Source organism: Oryctolagus cuniculus, chromosome 1, assembly GCF_964237555.1.
Source record: "Oryctolagus cuniculus chromosome 1, mOryCun1.1, whole genome shotgun sequence".
NCBI classification, from domain to species: Eukaryota; Metazoa; Chordata; class Mammalia; order Lagomorpha; family Leporidae; genus Oryctolagus; species Oryctolagus cuniculus.
The window spans coordinates 103,990,698-104,008,174 of NC_091432.1; the positions used below are offsets into that span (position 1 = coordinate 103,990,698).

The window sequence follows — 17,477 nt, forward strand, 5'->3', positions numbered from 1 at the left end:
ATCAGGGGCCCAACCACTTGGACTGTCTTCTGCTGCTTTCTCAGATGCATTAGCAGGGAGCTGGATCAGAAGTGAAGCATCCAGGACTTGAATTGGCTCAACTGCTTGGGCCCTGCACCCCATGGGAGACCAGGAGAAGTACCTGGCTCCTGCCATCGGATCAGCGCAGTGCGCCAGCCGCAGCGGCCATTGGAGGGTGAACCAACGGCAAAGGAAGACCTTTCTCTCTCTCTCTCTCTCTCACTGTCCACTCTGCCTGTCAAAAAACAATAAAAAAAAAAAAATTGAATCTAAGAGGTGAGAGATGGGCAGAGTGAGGGAAGTTGAATAAAAATAAAGTCACAGCTCTTGAGAGAACATTAGCAGTCCTTTCTTATGTGTGTCACTGCACTTGTTTTCCTTCTTTCTCTCTAACACAGGCCACTGTGACTACTGTGAGAAAGCTCTGAATGTTGGGAAAACATATAGGGAATGAATGGTTCTAAAGATAAGACCACTGGGGGCCAGAATTGTAGTGTAGTGAGACAACTGTCACCTCCAGTATTGGCATCCCACATGGGCATGGTTAATGGCTTGGCTGCTCCATTTCCCATCCAGCCTGAGACAAGCAGCAGAAGCCCAAGTGTTTGGGTCCTTGCCACCCTGTGGGAGACCTGGATTGGAGCTCCTGCTCTCAACCTGACCCAGTGCTGGCCATCACAGCCATCTGGGCACTGAAACAGTAGATGGAAGACCCTTTCTCTCTCTCTTAAATAAATAAATATTTTAAAAAAGAGAGAGAAAAAAGAAAATAAAGGGAAAAAGAAAAAAAAAAAAAGATGAGATAATTGCAATTGAGAGTTTTTCAGGCTATTTTTTGGGGAAAAAAACTGATTTGCCTGATTGGTCCAAAGCAGTTGTTGCCAAATCTGTCAACCCTCTACAAAGGGAATTCTTTTTAAAAAAAAACATTTCAATTTATTTGATAGGTAGAGAAGAGATAGCTAAACAGAACTTCCATCTACTGGTTCGCTCAGCAGTGCCTGGAGTTGGGCCAGCTCAAGACTGGAAGCTGGGGACTCAGTCCAGATCTCCTGTGTAGATGGCAAGGACCCAGCTGCTGGAGCCATCGCCTGTTCCTTCCCAGGGTATATATTAGCCGGAAACTGGGATCCAGAGCAGAGCTGGGACTTAAACCCAGCTACTCTGATATGGAATGGAAGTGTCCCAAACAGCATCTCTTAACTTCTATGCCTGACCCCAAAGGGAATTCTGCATGGTGAAGTGAATCTGGATCCCAAATGAGATCTCTTTTAGGGTTCAGAAAGGGTGTTTTGCTTGTTTGCCACTAACAAGAAGGAGGAGGAGGCATTTAGTTTTCCTTTTTTTAAAAAAAAAAATTTATTTATTTATTTGAAAGGCAGAATCACAGAGAGGCAGAGTCAGAGAGAGAGAGAGAGAAAGAGAGTTAGGTCTTCCATCTGCTGGTTCACTCCCCGGTGGCAACAGCTGGAGCTAGGCCGATCTGGAGCCAGGAGCCAGGAGCTTCTTCCAGGTCTCCCATGCAGGTGCAGGGGCCCAAAGTCTTGGGCCACCTTCTTCTGCTTTCCCAGGTTGTAGCAGAGAGCTGGATTGGAAGTGGAGCAGCCAGGACTTGAACTGGCATCCATATGGGATGCTGGCACTGTAGGTAGCAGCTTTACCTGCTACGCCACAGCACCAGCCCCTAGTTTTCCTTTTGAAGGCATAAATACACTGTGCTCAGCATTATCCTTATGCCAGTATTTTTCCAATTTAAAAGTAAAGAAGATTAAAAAAAAGTATAATTTAGATAAAACTCTAAAGAGGAATATGTAAAAAAAAAAGTGCAGTAGTTAAAAGGACCACTATCAATCAAGAAGGGGGACTCTGGAATTAAAGTAGTTAGCAAAAGTTTGTAGGTAGGAGCCAGTGCTGTGGCATAGTAGGTTAAGCCTCTGCCTGCAGCGCTGGCATCCCATATGGGTACCAGTTCGTGTCCCAGCTGCTCCCTTTCTGATCCAGCTCTCTGCTAATGTGCATGGGAAAGCAGTGGAAGATGGCCCAAGTGCTTGGGCCCCTGCAGCCCTATGGGAGACCCAGAAGAAACTTCTGCCTCCTGGCTTTGTATTGGCCCAGCTCTGGCCATTGGTGGCCATTTGGGGAGTGAACCAGTAGATGGAAAACCTCTCTCCCTGTCTCTTCCTCTAACTGTAACTCTGTCCCTCAAATAACTAAATCTTAAAAAAAAAAAAAAAATTGGTAGGCATTCTCAGGGAAAGAACCTTAAGAGACAGGGTTTAAAGTTGTGATCCCTTCAGAGTGTTTTTGTAGCAAACCCTTAGGAGCTTGTACTTCAGGATTACAGGTTGATCTTGGGGAACCAGCAGTATGTCATCGTATATGTGGTATTTATGTATCTCTTCCAGGGACAGGACCAGATGGCAGAATCATCAAGAAAGACATTGACTCTTTTGTGCCTACTAAAGCTGCTCCTGTGAGTTACAGCTTACTCATGTATTTTTTGTTTGTTTATTTTATAGTTTGTCCCTTCAAAGTACTTTGTCCTGCTTCTTAGACATTATTTATGAATTAAGTAGCTTATCCAGAATCATGCTTTCTTCTACTTTCAGTGACTTCAGTATCTAGATATTTGTGTGCTAAAATGTTCATACAAAATTAAAGGTGATGTATTACACTGACATGAAATCCAAAATATATTTTGAGTAGAGATACTGAAAATTTTTTTCAGTTATTTATTTCAAAGGCAGAGTTACAAAGAGAGGGAGACATACACACACACACACACACAGAATCTTCGATCTGCTGGTTTACTCCCCAGTTGGCTACAATGCCTGGGGCTGGGCCAGACTGAAGCCAGGAAACTGGAACTCCATCTGGTTTCCCCTATGGGTGCAGGGGCCTAAGCACTTGGGCCACCCTCTGCTGCTTTCTCAGGTGCCTTAGCAGGAGCTGCATTGGAAGTAGAGCAGCTGGGACTCAAACCAACACCCATGTAGGATGCCAGTGTTGGAGGTAGTGTTTAACCCACTGCACCACAACACTGGCCCCAAGATACTGGAATTTTTCAGATACATTTTCTCCTCATTTGGTCCTTGTTTTCAAAACACATTTGCGAGTTGATTTATAAGGTTTGTGTGGTTAGTCCATTCAGAGATCAAATCCGTATATCCAACTCATTTTTGATTTGTAAGGTGTCAAGAGAATCAGTAGGAGTAAGGAAAATGATGTATTTCTTTAGGTGTTTGCTTTATAATGAAAGATTTGTCCTTGTTTTTTCTTAACATTTTTTGGGTAATGGATTAGCTGGTTTATGTGTTTCTTAATTCTTTCAGTTTTACAATGCCTTGACTCCTTTTCTTGAAGATAATTTTGTAATAACAAAGTTATTTTGACATAGATTAATTACTGAATATACTGAGTCAAAGAATGACACTTAAAACATGATTTTAGAATTCTCAGTAAAAAACATTTAAGCTCTATAGCAGTCTAAATACAAGTTTCTTTTGTTCTCTGTAGTTAGAAAATAGCTTTTATTCTATAAAACTTTTATTCTTTTTACTTTGCATCTATAAAAATCACTGACAAAGTCAAGTGTTTGGTATGGCAGTTAAGCTGCTAGGTTGGGACACCTGCATCCCATATCAGAGTGCCTGGCTTTGAGTTCTGGCTCTTTTCCTGATCCCAACTTCTTGCTCATGTGCACCCTGCGATGCAGACAGTGATGGCCCACAAGTAGTTGGATTCCTGCTACCCACATGGGAGATCTGATTTGGGTTCTTGGCTATCAGACCATTGCAGGTATTTGGGAAGTGAACCAGAAGATGGGATCCGTTTCCCTACCTCAAATAAGTTTTAAAAAAGGAAAAGAAAAAAGAGTCACTGTCAGGCTTTCCTAATCTTACATTAAGATTGAGCTAGTTTCTAAGAGCTTTTTAATTTTTTTTAAAGATTTATTTTATTTATTTGAAATACAGAGTTACAGAGAGAGAAAGAGAGGTAGAGACAGAGAGACAGAGAGAGGTCTTTCATCTGCTGTTTCACTCCCCAAATGGCCGCAATGACCTGGGCTGAGCCTATACGAAGCCAGGAGCCAGGAGCTTCTTCCAGGTCTCCTACATGGGTGCAGGGGCCCAAGGATGTGGGCCATCCTCTGCTGCTTTCCCAAGTGGATTAGCAGGGAGCTAGATCAGAAGTGGAGCAGCCAGGACCCGAACTGGCACCCCTATGGGTTGCTGGCATTGCAGACTGGGGCTTAAACCACTGTGCCACAGTCCTGGCCCTGAGCTTTTTCTTTTTAATTGACACATAGTGATTGTATGTATAATGGGGAACAACATAATATTTCAATGCATGTATACAATGTCTAATGATCAGATCGGGATAATTGTCATATCACTTCAGGCACTTATCATTTCTTTGTGTTGGGAACATTTAAAATCCTTTCCACTAGCTATTTTGAAATAGACAGCTATTTCAATCAAAATTATCCTATTGTGCTGTAGAACATTAAAAGTGAATCCTCCTATCCAACTGCATCTCTATAACTAAGTTTTTTCTTTCCCCACATAGGCTCCAGCAGCTGCTGTTCCTCCCCCTAGTCCAGGAGTGGCACCAGTTCCTACAGGTGTTTTCACAGATATACCAATAAGCAACATTCGGCGAGTAAGAGCATTACCATGATCTGGAACCAAAGCTACTGGGGAGATCTTTACTCTGCTGTCTAACTGCTTCCATAGTTTAAAATAATAAGAGAGGCTTTTTCAGTTGGGAATATCAGATGATTAATTTAAGAGAAGTTTGGCTTGGCTCAGTGAATGATTGGGATAAAGCATTGTGTTTTAAGTCTATTAGAAAAGAGGTATGTGATGGTGCAGTTCTCCATCTTCCAATTCTAGTAATGCTTAAGGTAAGCATTACTGGCGAGCAGAATGAAGAGGCAAACAGAGCCATGGATTAGGTAAGATCTTGTCTCAACCTAAATAAGTAATTTTTAAATTTTCTTTGGTTTCAGGTTATTGCACAGCGGTTAATGCAATCAAAGCAAACCATACCTCATTATTACCTTTCTATTGATGTAAATATGGGAGAAGTTTTGTTAGTACGGAAAGAACTTAATAAGGTAAAAGACCTGGAAAATTCCAATTCTCTAAATTATTAATTTTGTTTTTTCTCACTAAACATTTACATTTTAGCCATATATTATCCTGTTACAGAATGCCAGTTGGTAATGGAAAATAGGTGTCATCTTAATTGTAATTTGCAGAGAGTATCCTGGAGAATATCTAAGCTTTGATTGACCTTAATTTTTAAAAAATATTTATTTGTTTGTTTGAAAGAGTTCAAGAGACAGAGGTCTTCCATGCTTTGGTTCACTCCCCCAGATGGCTGCAATGGCCAGGGGTGGACCAAGCTAGAACCAGGAGCCAGGAGCTTCTTCCCACATGGGTGGAAGGGGCCCAGGGATTTGGGCCATCTTTCGCTGCCTTTCCTAGGACATTAGCAGGAAGCTGGATCGCAAGTGGAGTAGCTGGGACTCAAGTTGTCCATATGGGATGCCTGTGTTGCAGGTGACAGCTTTACTTGCTACACCACAGTGTTGACCACCTGATTAAAACTTATTTAAAGTTGGGGCCAGCATTGTAATGTTGCAGGTTAAGCTGCTGCCTGTGGGACTGGCATCCCATATGGGTGCTGGTTCGAATCCTGGTTGCTTTACTTCCTATCCAGCTTCCTGCTAATGTGGCTTGAACAACAGTGGAAGATGGCCCAAGTGCTTGGGCCCCTGTACCCATGTGTTAGACCAGGAAGGAGCTCCTGGGTCCTGGCCATTGCAGCCATCTGGGGGAGTGAATGAACAGATGGAAGATTGTCTCTCTCTGTCTTTCTTTGTACCTCTACCTTTCAAATAAAGAAATTTTTTTTCAAAAAAAGTACTTAACATTGAATTTGCAGTAGATAGTTTTTAGCTTAGCTGAGTCACCATGATCTAATACTTGTGTCTCTTTTAATAGGTAAGAAAGTATGCTTACTTAGTGTTTATATTTAAGTACCAAGCACCTAATGTTTATTTATTTGTTTTTATTTTAAAGGCAGAATATTTATTTTTGACTAGTTGCTGAAATTCTCAATATAAATCAAGCTGTCCTCTTGGGTTTAGGTGTTGCTTGTTCACAGAATCCGTGCCTGAATCTGCAGTATACAATTTTTAGGTGCCTCATCCAACCAGCCCCAGTCGTGTTCGTCTTTTAGCTTTGGTATTCCAGTTATACTTTCTCTTGGGCTTGGCAGGGCAGCCACATTTGCCACAGTTTGACTTCTGAGGCTGGTAGGACTTAGCAGTAGTGGTGACACAACATGTCTGATTGTGACACTGTCCAAATGATGATTTTCCCTTCATCATCCCACTTCTGCAGCTGAGACCAAAAGGCCACCTACTTAGTGTTTAGCATAACATGCTTTTGGGAACATGGAACTTAAAGCATAGTCTTTTTTCCTATGTGAGTCCATTTGGGAAAGTAACACATGTGAAAAAAAGGGAAGGCATTTTTATTCAAATGAAACTCATTTATGGATCAGTTTCTCTGTGGTAATGCCTCTTAATTGTCTACTGTATTGCATTATATAGGTTAAGTGTTAGGGGGGTGACCAGTGAGAATTGTTGGAGAATTCATAATAGGAAGGTAGAAGGTTGGTTGAACTGCGGGAAATAAGGGTTTGGTTTGGCAGCAAAATTGAAAAAAGTTCATTGTAGTGATAGTCTATCATGAGAGTATAGTGCTTCAAAAATGGGATTCTACCATATAGACCATCTGTTCTAGAGTGAATATATGGGAAGTGAGGAAGGGATGATCTTGATTTCTAAGGAAAAGAATTTGGACTTAATGTATTAGACACCAGGGGACTATTATGTATTTGAGCAGTAAAGTGAGAGGATAGTGGTGCTATATTAATAATAAAGACTAAACTGATAGATGTATTAAGAATGGAATAGGAGAGATGAATATGAAAGATATTTTCTGGGAATTCAGAAGTAAAAGCCACACTCCTTGAGTGGCACACAAGTCCTTTCTTGGAGTATTTGTAACCTCTCCGACCTCTCTTATAGTTTACCTGCTTGCTCACCCTATTGCAGACAGTGTTGCCTTGCAGTCCCTTGTTACTTCATGACCTTAGGCTCTTTGAACTTGTCTTTACCTCCTTAAGAAGTTGACTCGGTGTCATTTTCTTTGGTCTTCTTTGGTCACTTTACTCTGAAATTGTAACTTCCTCTCCCCATTCCTTCCTTAGTTCTACTTCCCTACTCTTAATTTTCTTCTCAGCTCTCAACATCTTATGCAATATTATATAAAGGGGCAGGCCCTATGGCATAGCAGGTAAAGCATCCCATAAGGGCACCAGTTTGAGACCCTGCTGCTCCACTTCTGATCCACCTCTCTTCTATGGCCTGGGAAAATAGTATAAGGTTGCCCAAGTGCTTGGGCCCCTGTACCCACGTGGGAGATCTGGAGGAAGCCCTTGGCTCCTGGCTTCAGATCAATGCAGCTCTGGCTGTTGTGGCCATTTGGGGAGTGAACCAATGGATGGAAGACCTCTCTCTCTGCCTCTGCCTCTCTTCCTTTCAAATAAATAAATAAATCTTTAAAAAAATTATATAAGCTAAAATCTAAGCTCCCTGAGAGCAGATTTTTATATATTTTGTTCACTGCTTTGTCCCTAGGGCTTTAGAGTTATATGCCCAGCACTGAGTGGATTCATGACTGACTGAATGAAATATCAATAGAGCTTTCTAACTGGCTACAGGCATTAAAGGTGATGACCTACTTTTATTGTCAGGATATTAGCTTTTCTCATAAATTTATTGAGAAATTAAGGCAAATGTGTCTGAAGTATTATTTCAATTCTTTTTTTTTTTTTAAGATTTATTTATTTGAAAGTCAGTGTTACACAGAGAGAGGAGAGGCAGAGAGAGAGAGAGGTCTTCCATCCGATGGTTCACTCCCCAGTTGGCTGCAACGGCTGGAGCTGCGCCAGTCCGAAGCCAGGAGTAATTCATATGCCATGTCATTCCCCTACTAAAATGTAAACTTCACTGGCTTTTAGATTACAGTCATAATCTTCCTAAATTTTAGAATGTAGGCCCAGCGCTGTGGCGTAGAGGGTAAAATCATTGCCTGCAGTGCTGGCATCCCATATGGTCATGGAATGAGTCCAGCTGCTCCACTTCTGATCCAGCTCTCTGCTACGGCCTGGGAAAGCAGTGGATGATGGCCCAAGTCCTTGGGCCCCTGCACTCATGTGGGAGACCTGGAGGAAGCTCCTGGCTCCCGGCTTCAGATTGCTGCAGCTCCGGCCATTGCAGCCATCTGGAGAGGAGGCAGTGGATGGAAGACCTCTCTCTCTGCCTCTGCCTCTGCCTCTATGTAACTCTGCCTTTCAAATAAATAAATCTAAAAAAAAAAAAAAAAAATTAGAATGTTTTCATCACCCCTAAAAGCAATCTTGTCTCCTACTTTTTTAGCAATCCTCCCATCTTCCCCAGTCCTAAAAAAACACTAATGTACTTTGTGTTCTAGCAATAGGCCTATTATGGTTATTTCCTTTGAATGGAATCACAGAGTAACTGGTCCTGGCTTCTTTGATTTAGCATATTTTCTTTCTTTTTTTTTTTTTTTTAAGATTTTATTTATTTATTTGAGAGGTAGAGTAACAGACAGTGAGAGGGAGAGACAGAAGGGTTTTCATCACTAATTTATTCCCCAAATGGCTACAATGGCCAGAGCCGAGCCAATCTGAAGCCAGGATCTGGGAGCTTCCTCCAGGTCTCCCAGGCAGATATAGGGGCCCAAGTGCTTGGGCCATCCTCTGCTGCTTTCCCTGGCCACAGTAGTGCTCTGGGTCAGAAGAGGAGCAGCCAGGATTAGAACCAACACCCACATGGGATGCCAGCACCACAGATGGAGGATTAACCTACTGTGCCACAGCACCCGCCCCCTATTTAGCATATTTTCAAGGTCCATCCTCTTGTAGCCTGTATCATTCGTTCATTTCTCTTTTTTTTTTTAAAGATTGATTTATTTATTTGAAATACGGAGTTACAGAAAGGGAGAGGCGGATACAGAGAGAGCGGGATCTTCTATCTACTGTTTCACTCCCCAAAAGTCTACAACTGCCAGGGCAAGGCCAGGGAGAAGCCAGGAGCCAGCAGCCTCATCTGGATCTCCCATGTGGGTGCAGGGGCCCAAGGATTTGGGCCATCTTCCTCTGCTTTCCTAGGCACATTAGTAGGGAACTGGATTGGAAGTGGAGCAGCCAGGACTCTTAACTGGCGCCCTTAGGGGATACTGGTACTGCAGATGGCAACTTTACCCACTATGCCTTAGCACTGGCTCCCAATTTCTTTTTATTGATAGTACTTCATTACACATAGAGCACATTTTGTTTAGCTATTCGTCAGGTGATGATCATTTGCATTGTTTCCACTTTTTGGCTATTAATGGATAATGCTGCAGTAAAATTTTAAGTATAAATTTCTATGGAGACATAAGTTTTCATTTTTCCTGGGTATATACCTAGGAGTGCAATTGCCATATCATGTAAAACTCTATGTTTAACTTATTGAGAAAGTGCCAGACTGTTTTCCAAAGTAGAAGTATCATTCTTTCTGGTACTATGTGAGGGTTCCAGTTTTTTTCATAGCCTCACAACTATGTGTATTGGTCTTCTTTTATTGTGTGAGTTGTTCTCTGAATGTGGTTTAAATTTGCATTTCCCTGATGGCTAATGAGATGGAACATTTTTTCATGTGCTTATTGGCATTCATACATCCTTTTCTTCTTCTTTTGTTAAAAAGATTTATTATTTATCTGAAAGGCAGACTTACAGGGAGGCAGAAAGAGAGAGGTCTTCCATCTTCTGGTTCACTCCCCAAATGTACTCAATGGCTGGAAGTGGGCTGATCCCAAGTCAGGAGCCATGAGCTTCTTCTGGGTCTCCCAAGCAGGTTCAGGGGCCCAGGGACTTGGGCCTTCTTCCATTGCTTTCCCAGGCTATAGAAGAAGAGAGGTGGATCAGAAGTGGAGCAGTCGGACTTGAACCGACTGCCGGCACTGCAGGCTGTGGCTTTACCCACTCCGACACGGTGCTGGCTCCCATACATCTTCTTTATAGAAATGTCTATTCCAATCCTTTAGTCAATTTCTAAATTGGGTTTTTTATTATTTTACATAATATTTATATACTCTATTATATACTGTAGATATAGGTCACTTATAAAGGATTTGCAAAAAATTTCTCCCCTTCTGTAGATTGTCTTTGCACTTTCTTGATGGTGGTGTCTTTTTTTTTTTTTTTTTTTGACAGGCAGAGTGGACAGTGAGAGAGAGAGAGAGAGAGAAAGGTCTTCCTTTGCCGTTGGTTCACCCTCCAATGGCCGCCGCAGCCGGCGCACCGCGCTGATCCGATGGCAGGAGCCAGGAGCCAGGTGCTTTTCCTGGTCTCCCATGGGGTGCAGGGCCCAAGCACCTGGGCCATCCTCCACTGCACTCCCTGGCCACAGCAGAGAGCTGGCCTGGAAGAGGGGCAACTGGGACAGAATCCGGCGCCCCGACCGGGACTAGAACCCGGTGTGCCGGCGCCGCTAGGCGGAGGATTAGCCTAGTGAGCCTGGCGCCGGCTGGTGGTATCTTTTTTAAAAAATATTTTATATATTTATTTGAAAGTCAGAGTTACACAGAGAGAGAAGGAGAGGCATAGAGAGGGAGAACAAGGTCTTCAATCTGCTGGTTCACTCCCCAGTTGGCCTCAACGGCTGGAGCTAAGCTGATCCAAAGCCAGGAGCCAGGAGCTTCTTCCGTGTCTCCCATGTGGGTGAAGGGGCCCAAGCACTTGGGACATTTTCTATTGCTTTCCCAGGCCACAGCGGAGAGCTGGGTGGGAAGTGGAGCAGCTGGGACTTGAATTGGCACCCATATGGAATGCTGGCACTGCAGGTGGCAGCTTTACATGCTATGCCACAGCGCCAGCCCTTCAGAGAACTCTTTGATTTAGTTGAAATGAATGAAAACATAACGTACTATAATTTATGGGATGCAGCTGAAGCAGTCTTAGCAGGACACTTAGAGCTGTCATGACTTTGTTACAGAAGTTGACCAGCTTGTGGTTACATGTCATCATTTCCACCTCAGGACGCTTGTATATTCTCTTCTTCCTTGTCCTTTTCTCAAGATTACATATTCAGTCTTCGTGAAGGGAATTTGAGAGACTGTAATGGTTTCTTATCTTTACAGATGTTAGAAGGCAAAAGCAAAATTTCTGTCAATGACTTCATCATAAAGGCTTCAGCTTTGGCATGCTTAAAAGTCCCTGAAGCAAATTCTTCTTGGATGGACACGGTTATAAGACAGTAAGTATAACTGGGGAAAGATTTTTCAGCACATTTCTTGTGTTTTTTAAAATATAACTAGGTGTTTAGGGGCTAAGGAGAAATAGAATACAGAGGGAGATGACTGCCGTAAGTGAAACAATTTGGAAACAACAAGAACTATCTCTGAGATAGTGCCGATTTAGTTAGCAAAGCCTGCGAACTCTGAGTTCAGAAAAGGAAAATCAGCATAAAAATATGTGTAGTTAAGCTGATAATGACTCATAAAGCAGGAATGAGGTGATTTTTTTGTTTTGTTTTGTTTTTACCAATGAATTCTGCTGAATTTTGGGAATAAAATTGAAAACAGTGTCTATTAGTATTATGGTGACATGTGACTGGCTTGGTACTTTGTGTATTTCACATTATTTTATTTAATCCTTACAACCACCTTATGAATTAGGTGCTTTCACTCTCATTTTGTAGGTGAAGAAATTGAGGCCTAGTGAGTTAAGTAACTTGCCCTGAGTTAGTAAGTGTCAGAACAGTGTTTGCAGTCAGGATTTTGACTCGTATGGCTGGACTTTATCTACTCTGTAGATGGATGCTTCCATTATCTTTCAGAAAGGGAAAAAGCAATTTTTTTTTCTTTTGTACTCTACTCTCACACATTCACAACAGACTTCTGTGATCAGATGTGTGTGTGTGTATAAGGAGGGCGAGGGATTCCCCACATACCAACCAAATAATAATTTAGCAGACACCAGATGTGTGTTGTCTAATTCAGTTCAGTTTTCACACTACCTGGAGATGGTGTAAAGTCCCATGGGTTGAGGGCTCAGTCCTACAAGACTACCCTCAGCTAAGATGCCAGTCACAAACCTGGCTACCCTTACTTCTGACTGGCTACAAGTAGGGCTCCCATAATGCCCTCCTTATGTCCAGTTAATTTACTAGGATGGCTCACAGAACTTATGTTTATTGGTTTATTGTAAAGGATATTACAAAGAATACAGCTGAACATCAAATGAAGAGATGGATTGGGGGAGGGATGGGGGAGGAGATTCTTCCATGCCCTCTTTGGCAGCACCAGCCTTCCAACATGTCCGCAGATGGATGTTTCTCTCAGATTGACAATGAATATATAATTTTTTTTCTAAAGGTTTATTTATTTGAAAGTCAGAGTTACGCAGAGAGAGAGAGAGAGAGAGAGAGAGAGAGAGGTCTATCCACTGGTAGAGAGAGAGAGAGAGAGAGAGAGAGAGAGAGAGAGACAGAGAGGTCTATCCACTGGTTTACTCCCCAATTGGCTGCAGCAGCCAGAGCTGTGCAAATCTGAAGCCAGGAGTTTCTTCCAGGTCTTCCACACCGGTACAGGGGCTCAAGGACTTGGGCCATCTTCTACTGCTTTCCCAGGCCATCTCAGAGAGCTGGATCAGAAGTGGAGCAGCTGGGTCTTGAACCGGTGCTCATATGGGATGCTGGCGCTTCAGGCCCCGACGTTCACCCACTGCACTACAGCGCCGCCCCTGAATATATAGTTTTAAAGTATTGTATTTCTTTTTATAAATGAGTTTTCTCAGTTCTTATTTTTTTACGATTTATTTGAAAGAGTTATAGAGAGAGGTAGAATTGATGGGTCAAGGGGTATATTTATGTATAACTGTATAAGAAACTTCCACACTATTTTTCTTTTTTTAATGATTTAAAAAAATTTTTAAATTCATTTATTTGAAAGGCAGAGTGACAAAGATGGAGAGACAGAGAGATCTTCCATCTGCTGGTTCACTCCCCAAATCGCTGCAACATCTAGGGCTGGGCCAGGCCATAGCAAGGAGCCTTGAACTCCCCCTGGTTCTCCCCAATGGGTGGCAGGGGCCTGAGTACTGTTGCTTTGCAGGTACATTAGCAGGGAGCTGGATTGGAAGTGGAGTCGCTGGGATTCAAACTAACACTCTCATAAGAGTCACAGGTGGCCGCTTAGCCCACTGTGCCATAACACCAACCTCACAATATTGTTCAAAGTGATTTCACCATTTTATCTTCTCATCAGCAGTGGAAGAGAGTTGTAGATTCTGCACATCCTCAATTAACACTTGTTATTATGTGTGTGTACATGCTTTAAATATCCTCTTCGGTGTGTATAAGTGAGAACCATCCACTTTGAAGACTTACCTGTGGGCCAGTGTTACAGCATAGTGGGTAAAGCTGCCACTGCCTGTGACAGCAGTATCCTATATAGGCCTTGTTTTATGTCCCAGCTGTTCCACTTCTGTTTCAGTTCCCTGCTGGTGTGCCTGGGAGAGCAGTGGAAGATGGCCCAGTTGCTTGGGCTTCCCTTTTTGGGGAGTGAACCAGCAGATGAAAGATTTCTGTCTCTTCCCGCTTTGTCATTCTGCCTTTCAAAGAAAATGCTGCCTAGATGAAAGGACTGAGGTTTCAGGGCAAGTCTATGGATTATTTATTAGTTCTCATGATATGCCCTTCATTTTTTGTTCATACAGTTATTCAGCAAATATTAGTAAACATGTACCATTTGCTGGGTTCAGTGGTGAACAAAATACGAAATGCCATCCCCTATTTCTCAGGAGAAAGATTATTAAACAAGCAGTACTGTTAGAACAGTATAATTTAATCAAAACAGTGCTGTGTGATGTTGTGGCTAGGGCCTAGTTGTGGTAACTGATGAGTGTCACATGATGTATTATTATTATTAGAGTGGATCCTAATATTTGCGAATGACAAAAGCCTGCCTCCAGCCAGCTTGGCAAATTGGGGGATTTGGTACCTGCAGTCTTTTGGAGCCTGTGCCTAAGATGAGCTGGGTTCTTTCTTCAGATCAGAGCTGTCACTTGGTGTGAAGTTTGAACTTGTTCCTTTTTTTAATCAAAGATTTATTTATTTTTTTAGTTGAAAGGCAGAGTTACAGAGAGACACAGAGAGAGATCTTCAGTCTGTTGGTTCACTCCCCAGTGGCTGCAACTGCTGGGGCTGGGCTGATCTGAAGCCAGGAGCCAGGAACTTCTGGGTCTCCCACATGGATGCAGGGGCTTGAGCACTTGGACCATCCTCTGCTGCTTTCCCAGGTGCCTTAGCAGAGAGCTAGATCCAATGTGGAGCCAGCAGGACTCAAACTGGCTCCTATATGGGATGCCAGAGTCAGAGGTGGCAGCTTTACCCACTGTGCCACAGCACTGGCCCCAAGCTTTTCTTGACTGCAGAACTCTTTAGCCAGGGCCCTTTTGTAGACTCCAAGGAAACTGTGGGTGTAATTCAGGAGTTTGTGATCTTGGTTGAGGGAGTGCCTTTTTTTCCCACTAAATTCTGAAATTTAGCACTTCTATTATAAACGTGGAGAACAAAGAAAAGTTACTGGTATTTGCTACTGGTGACCAGTAAAAGTCAGTTATTTGCATATCACACTGTAGTTAGTGTATATATCCACACTGTTTTCTTCATCAGTACTTCAAAACTGATAGCAGTTATTTAGAGCTGCTACAAAATCTTGTTACCACGTTAGTACAAAAGCACTTATAATTTTGTTGTTTAAGTAGTTTGATGACTGAATTCATTTTTTCTTTTTGTAATTTGGTATTTTTGTCCTCAGTGTTAAAAAGATATTCTGAGACGGAACCCAAATGCAAAGGGTTCACTGGTGTGGAAAAGAGTGTTCTGAGACGCTGCCAGAGCCTGCATGCCGGGAAATCCTGCTTCTCCTCACAGTGCTGTTCACTCTTCTCTCGCCTGCTGCAGCTCTGCCTGCACAGATTCAGCTCTAGCCAATGTACTTCTCGAAATGCAGGAGTGCCAGTGTTTGTGCTCACCTCTACATCCATGTGTTAATTAGAGGGCACATTAGAGGGTGTGTGTGAAACCAACCTACTGACATTTCTTTCATTTTAAAAAGTGCAATTTAGGGAGAGGACACATCCAAATGTAAAACTAAGACAAATCTCTCTAGGTGAACAGTTGGAAAAAGGGGTCCTAAAAGTTTTTTGAATTAAATATCAATATTCTTACTTGGTATGTGGGCTCTTAGTAAACACTGTAATTGATTATTTAGATTTATTTTTCTTCTTAAACAGAAATCATGTTGTTGATGTCAGTGTTGCCGTCAGTACTCCTGCGGGGCTCATCACCCCTATTGTGTTTAATGCACATATAAAAGGACTGGAAACTATTGCTAATGACGTAGTTTCTTTAGCAAGCAGAGCAAGAGAGGGCAAACTACAGCCACATGAATTCCAGGTAAGATATTATTTACTTAGCTTTAAAATTTTAGGATTATGTTATTTTTAAGATCAGCCTAAAGCTTCTGCTGTTTTCTACCTTTTGATTTTTGCCACATATTCTGACTTAAGACCCTGAAAATAAATAAACACGTGGTCATGTCCCAAAAGCTGAAAACAAGATATTTTTATTTCTTTTTCTTCTTCTCCTTCTTCCTCCTCCTCCCTTCCTCCTCCTCCTCCTTCTCCCTTCCTCCTCCCCCTCCTCCCTTCCTCCTCCCCCTCCTCCCTTCCTCCTCCTCCTCCTCCCCCTCCTCCCTTCCTCCTCCCCCTCCTCCCTTCCTCCTCCCCCTCCTCCCTTCCTCCTCCCCCTCCTCCCTTCCTCCTCCTCCTCCCTTCCTCCTCCTCCTCCCTTCCTCCTCCCTTCCTCCTCCTCCTCCATTCCTCCTCCTCCTCCATTCCTCCTCCCTTCCTCCTCCTCCTCTTCCTCTTCCCTCCTCCCTTCTTCCTCCTCCTCTTCTTCCTCCTCCCTCCTCCCTCCTTCTTCTTTTCTTCTTCTTTTAAAGATTTATGTATTTATTTGAAAGAATTACACAAAGAGATGAAGAGACAGAGAGAGATCTTCCATCTGCTGGTTTACTCCCCAAATGGTCACAGTGGCTGGTGTTTGGCCAAGCTGAAGCCAGGAGTCAGGAGCTTCTTTTGGATTTCCCATATGGGTGCAGGGGCCCAAGCACTTGGGCCATCTTCTGCTGCTTTCCTAGGTGCATTAGCAGGAGGCTGGATCAGAAGTGGAGCAGCCAGGTCTTGAACTGGTACCCATATGGGATGCCGGTGATGCAGGCGGTGGCTTTACCTGCTATACCATAACACTGGCCCTCAAGATATTTTTTCAGGGGCCAGCGCTGTGGTGTAGCAGGTAAAGCCACCGCCTGCAGTGCCAGCATCCCATATGGGCGCCGGTTCGAGTTCCTGCTGCTCCACTTCCGGTCCAGCTCTCTGCTGTGGCCTGGGAAAACAGTAGAAGATGGCCCAAGTTGTTGGCCTCCTGCAGCCGTGTGGGAGACCTGGAAGAAGCTTCTGGCTTCTGGCTTCAGATCGGTGCAGCTCCAGCCTTTGTGGCCAACTGGGGAGTGAACCAGCAGATGGAAGACCTTGTGCGCGCGCGCGCTCTCTCTCTCTCTGCCTCTCCTTCAATCTCTGTGTAACTCTGACTTTCAAATAAATAAAATAAATCTTAAAAAAAAAAGATGTTTTTCAACTAGTGTGTTTTTTTCATATTAAATGGTTATATATTTTTGATAATGTGTATTCCATTCAGGCCTTTTTTTTTTTTTTAAAGATTTATTTATTTGAAAGAGTTACACAGAGAGAGAAGGAGAGGCAGAGAGAGATAGAGAGGTCTTCCATCTGCTGATTCACTCCCCAAATGCATCCAATAGCTGGGGCTAGAGTAGGCTGAAGCTGGTATCTAAAACTCAATCCAGGTCTCCCACGTGAATGGCGGGGACACAAATACTTTGATCCGTTACTTGCTGCCTCCTAAGGTGCATGTTAGCAGAAAGCTGGGTTTGGAAGTGGAGCCAGGACTCAATACCAGGCACTCTGATGTAGGATGCCCATGTTCCAAGTGGCACATTGTTAGGCCAAACACCTGACCCAGTCGGGCTTTGCTTTTTTTAAAAACGATTTATTTATTTGAAAGGCAGAGTGACAGAGAGGGACATCTTTGATCTGCTGGTTCACTCCCCAAACGGCTGCATTAGCCAGATCTGAGCCAAGCTAAAGACAGCAGCCAGTAACTCCATCCTGGTCCCCAACAAGGGTAGAAAGGGCCCAAGTGGGCAGTTCTCCACTGCTTTCCCAGA

The 17,477-nt window shown here is 43.2% G+C and overlaps 1 protein-coding gene across 1 annotated transcript in view; it reads left to right on the plus strand.

The window, feature by feature from the left end:
- The window catches only part of DLAT (dihydrolipoamide S-acetyltransferase), a 39,162-nt gene that overhangs the window by 18,596 nt on the left and 3,089 nt on the right, over window positions 1-17,477 (plus strand). Inside the window, exons 8-12 of the mRNA XM_017343359.3 lie at window positions 2,427-2,494; window positions 4,591-4,683; window positions 5,033-5,140; window positions 11,307-11,422; window positions 15,466-15,628. Coding sequence (XP_017198848.2) covers window positions 2,427-2,494; window positions 4,591-4,683; window positions 5,033-5,140; window positions 11,307-11,422; window positions 15,466-15,628 — 548 coding nt within the window. The remainder of the gene's footprint in view (window positions 1-2,426; window positions 2,495-4,590; window positions 4,684-5,032; window positions 5,141-11,306; window positions 11,423-15,465; window positions 15,629-17,477) is intronic.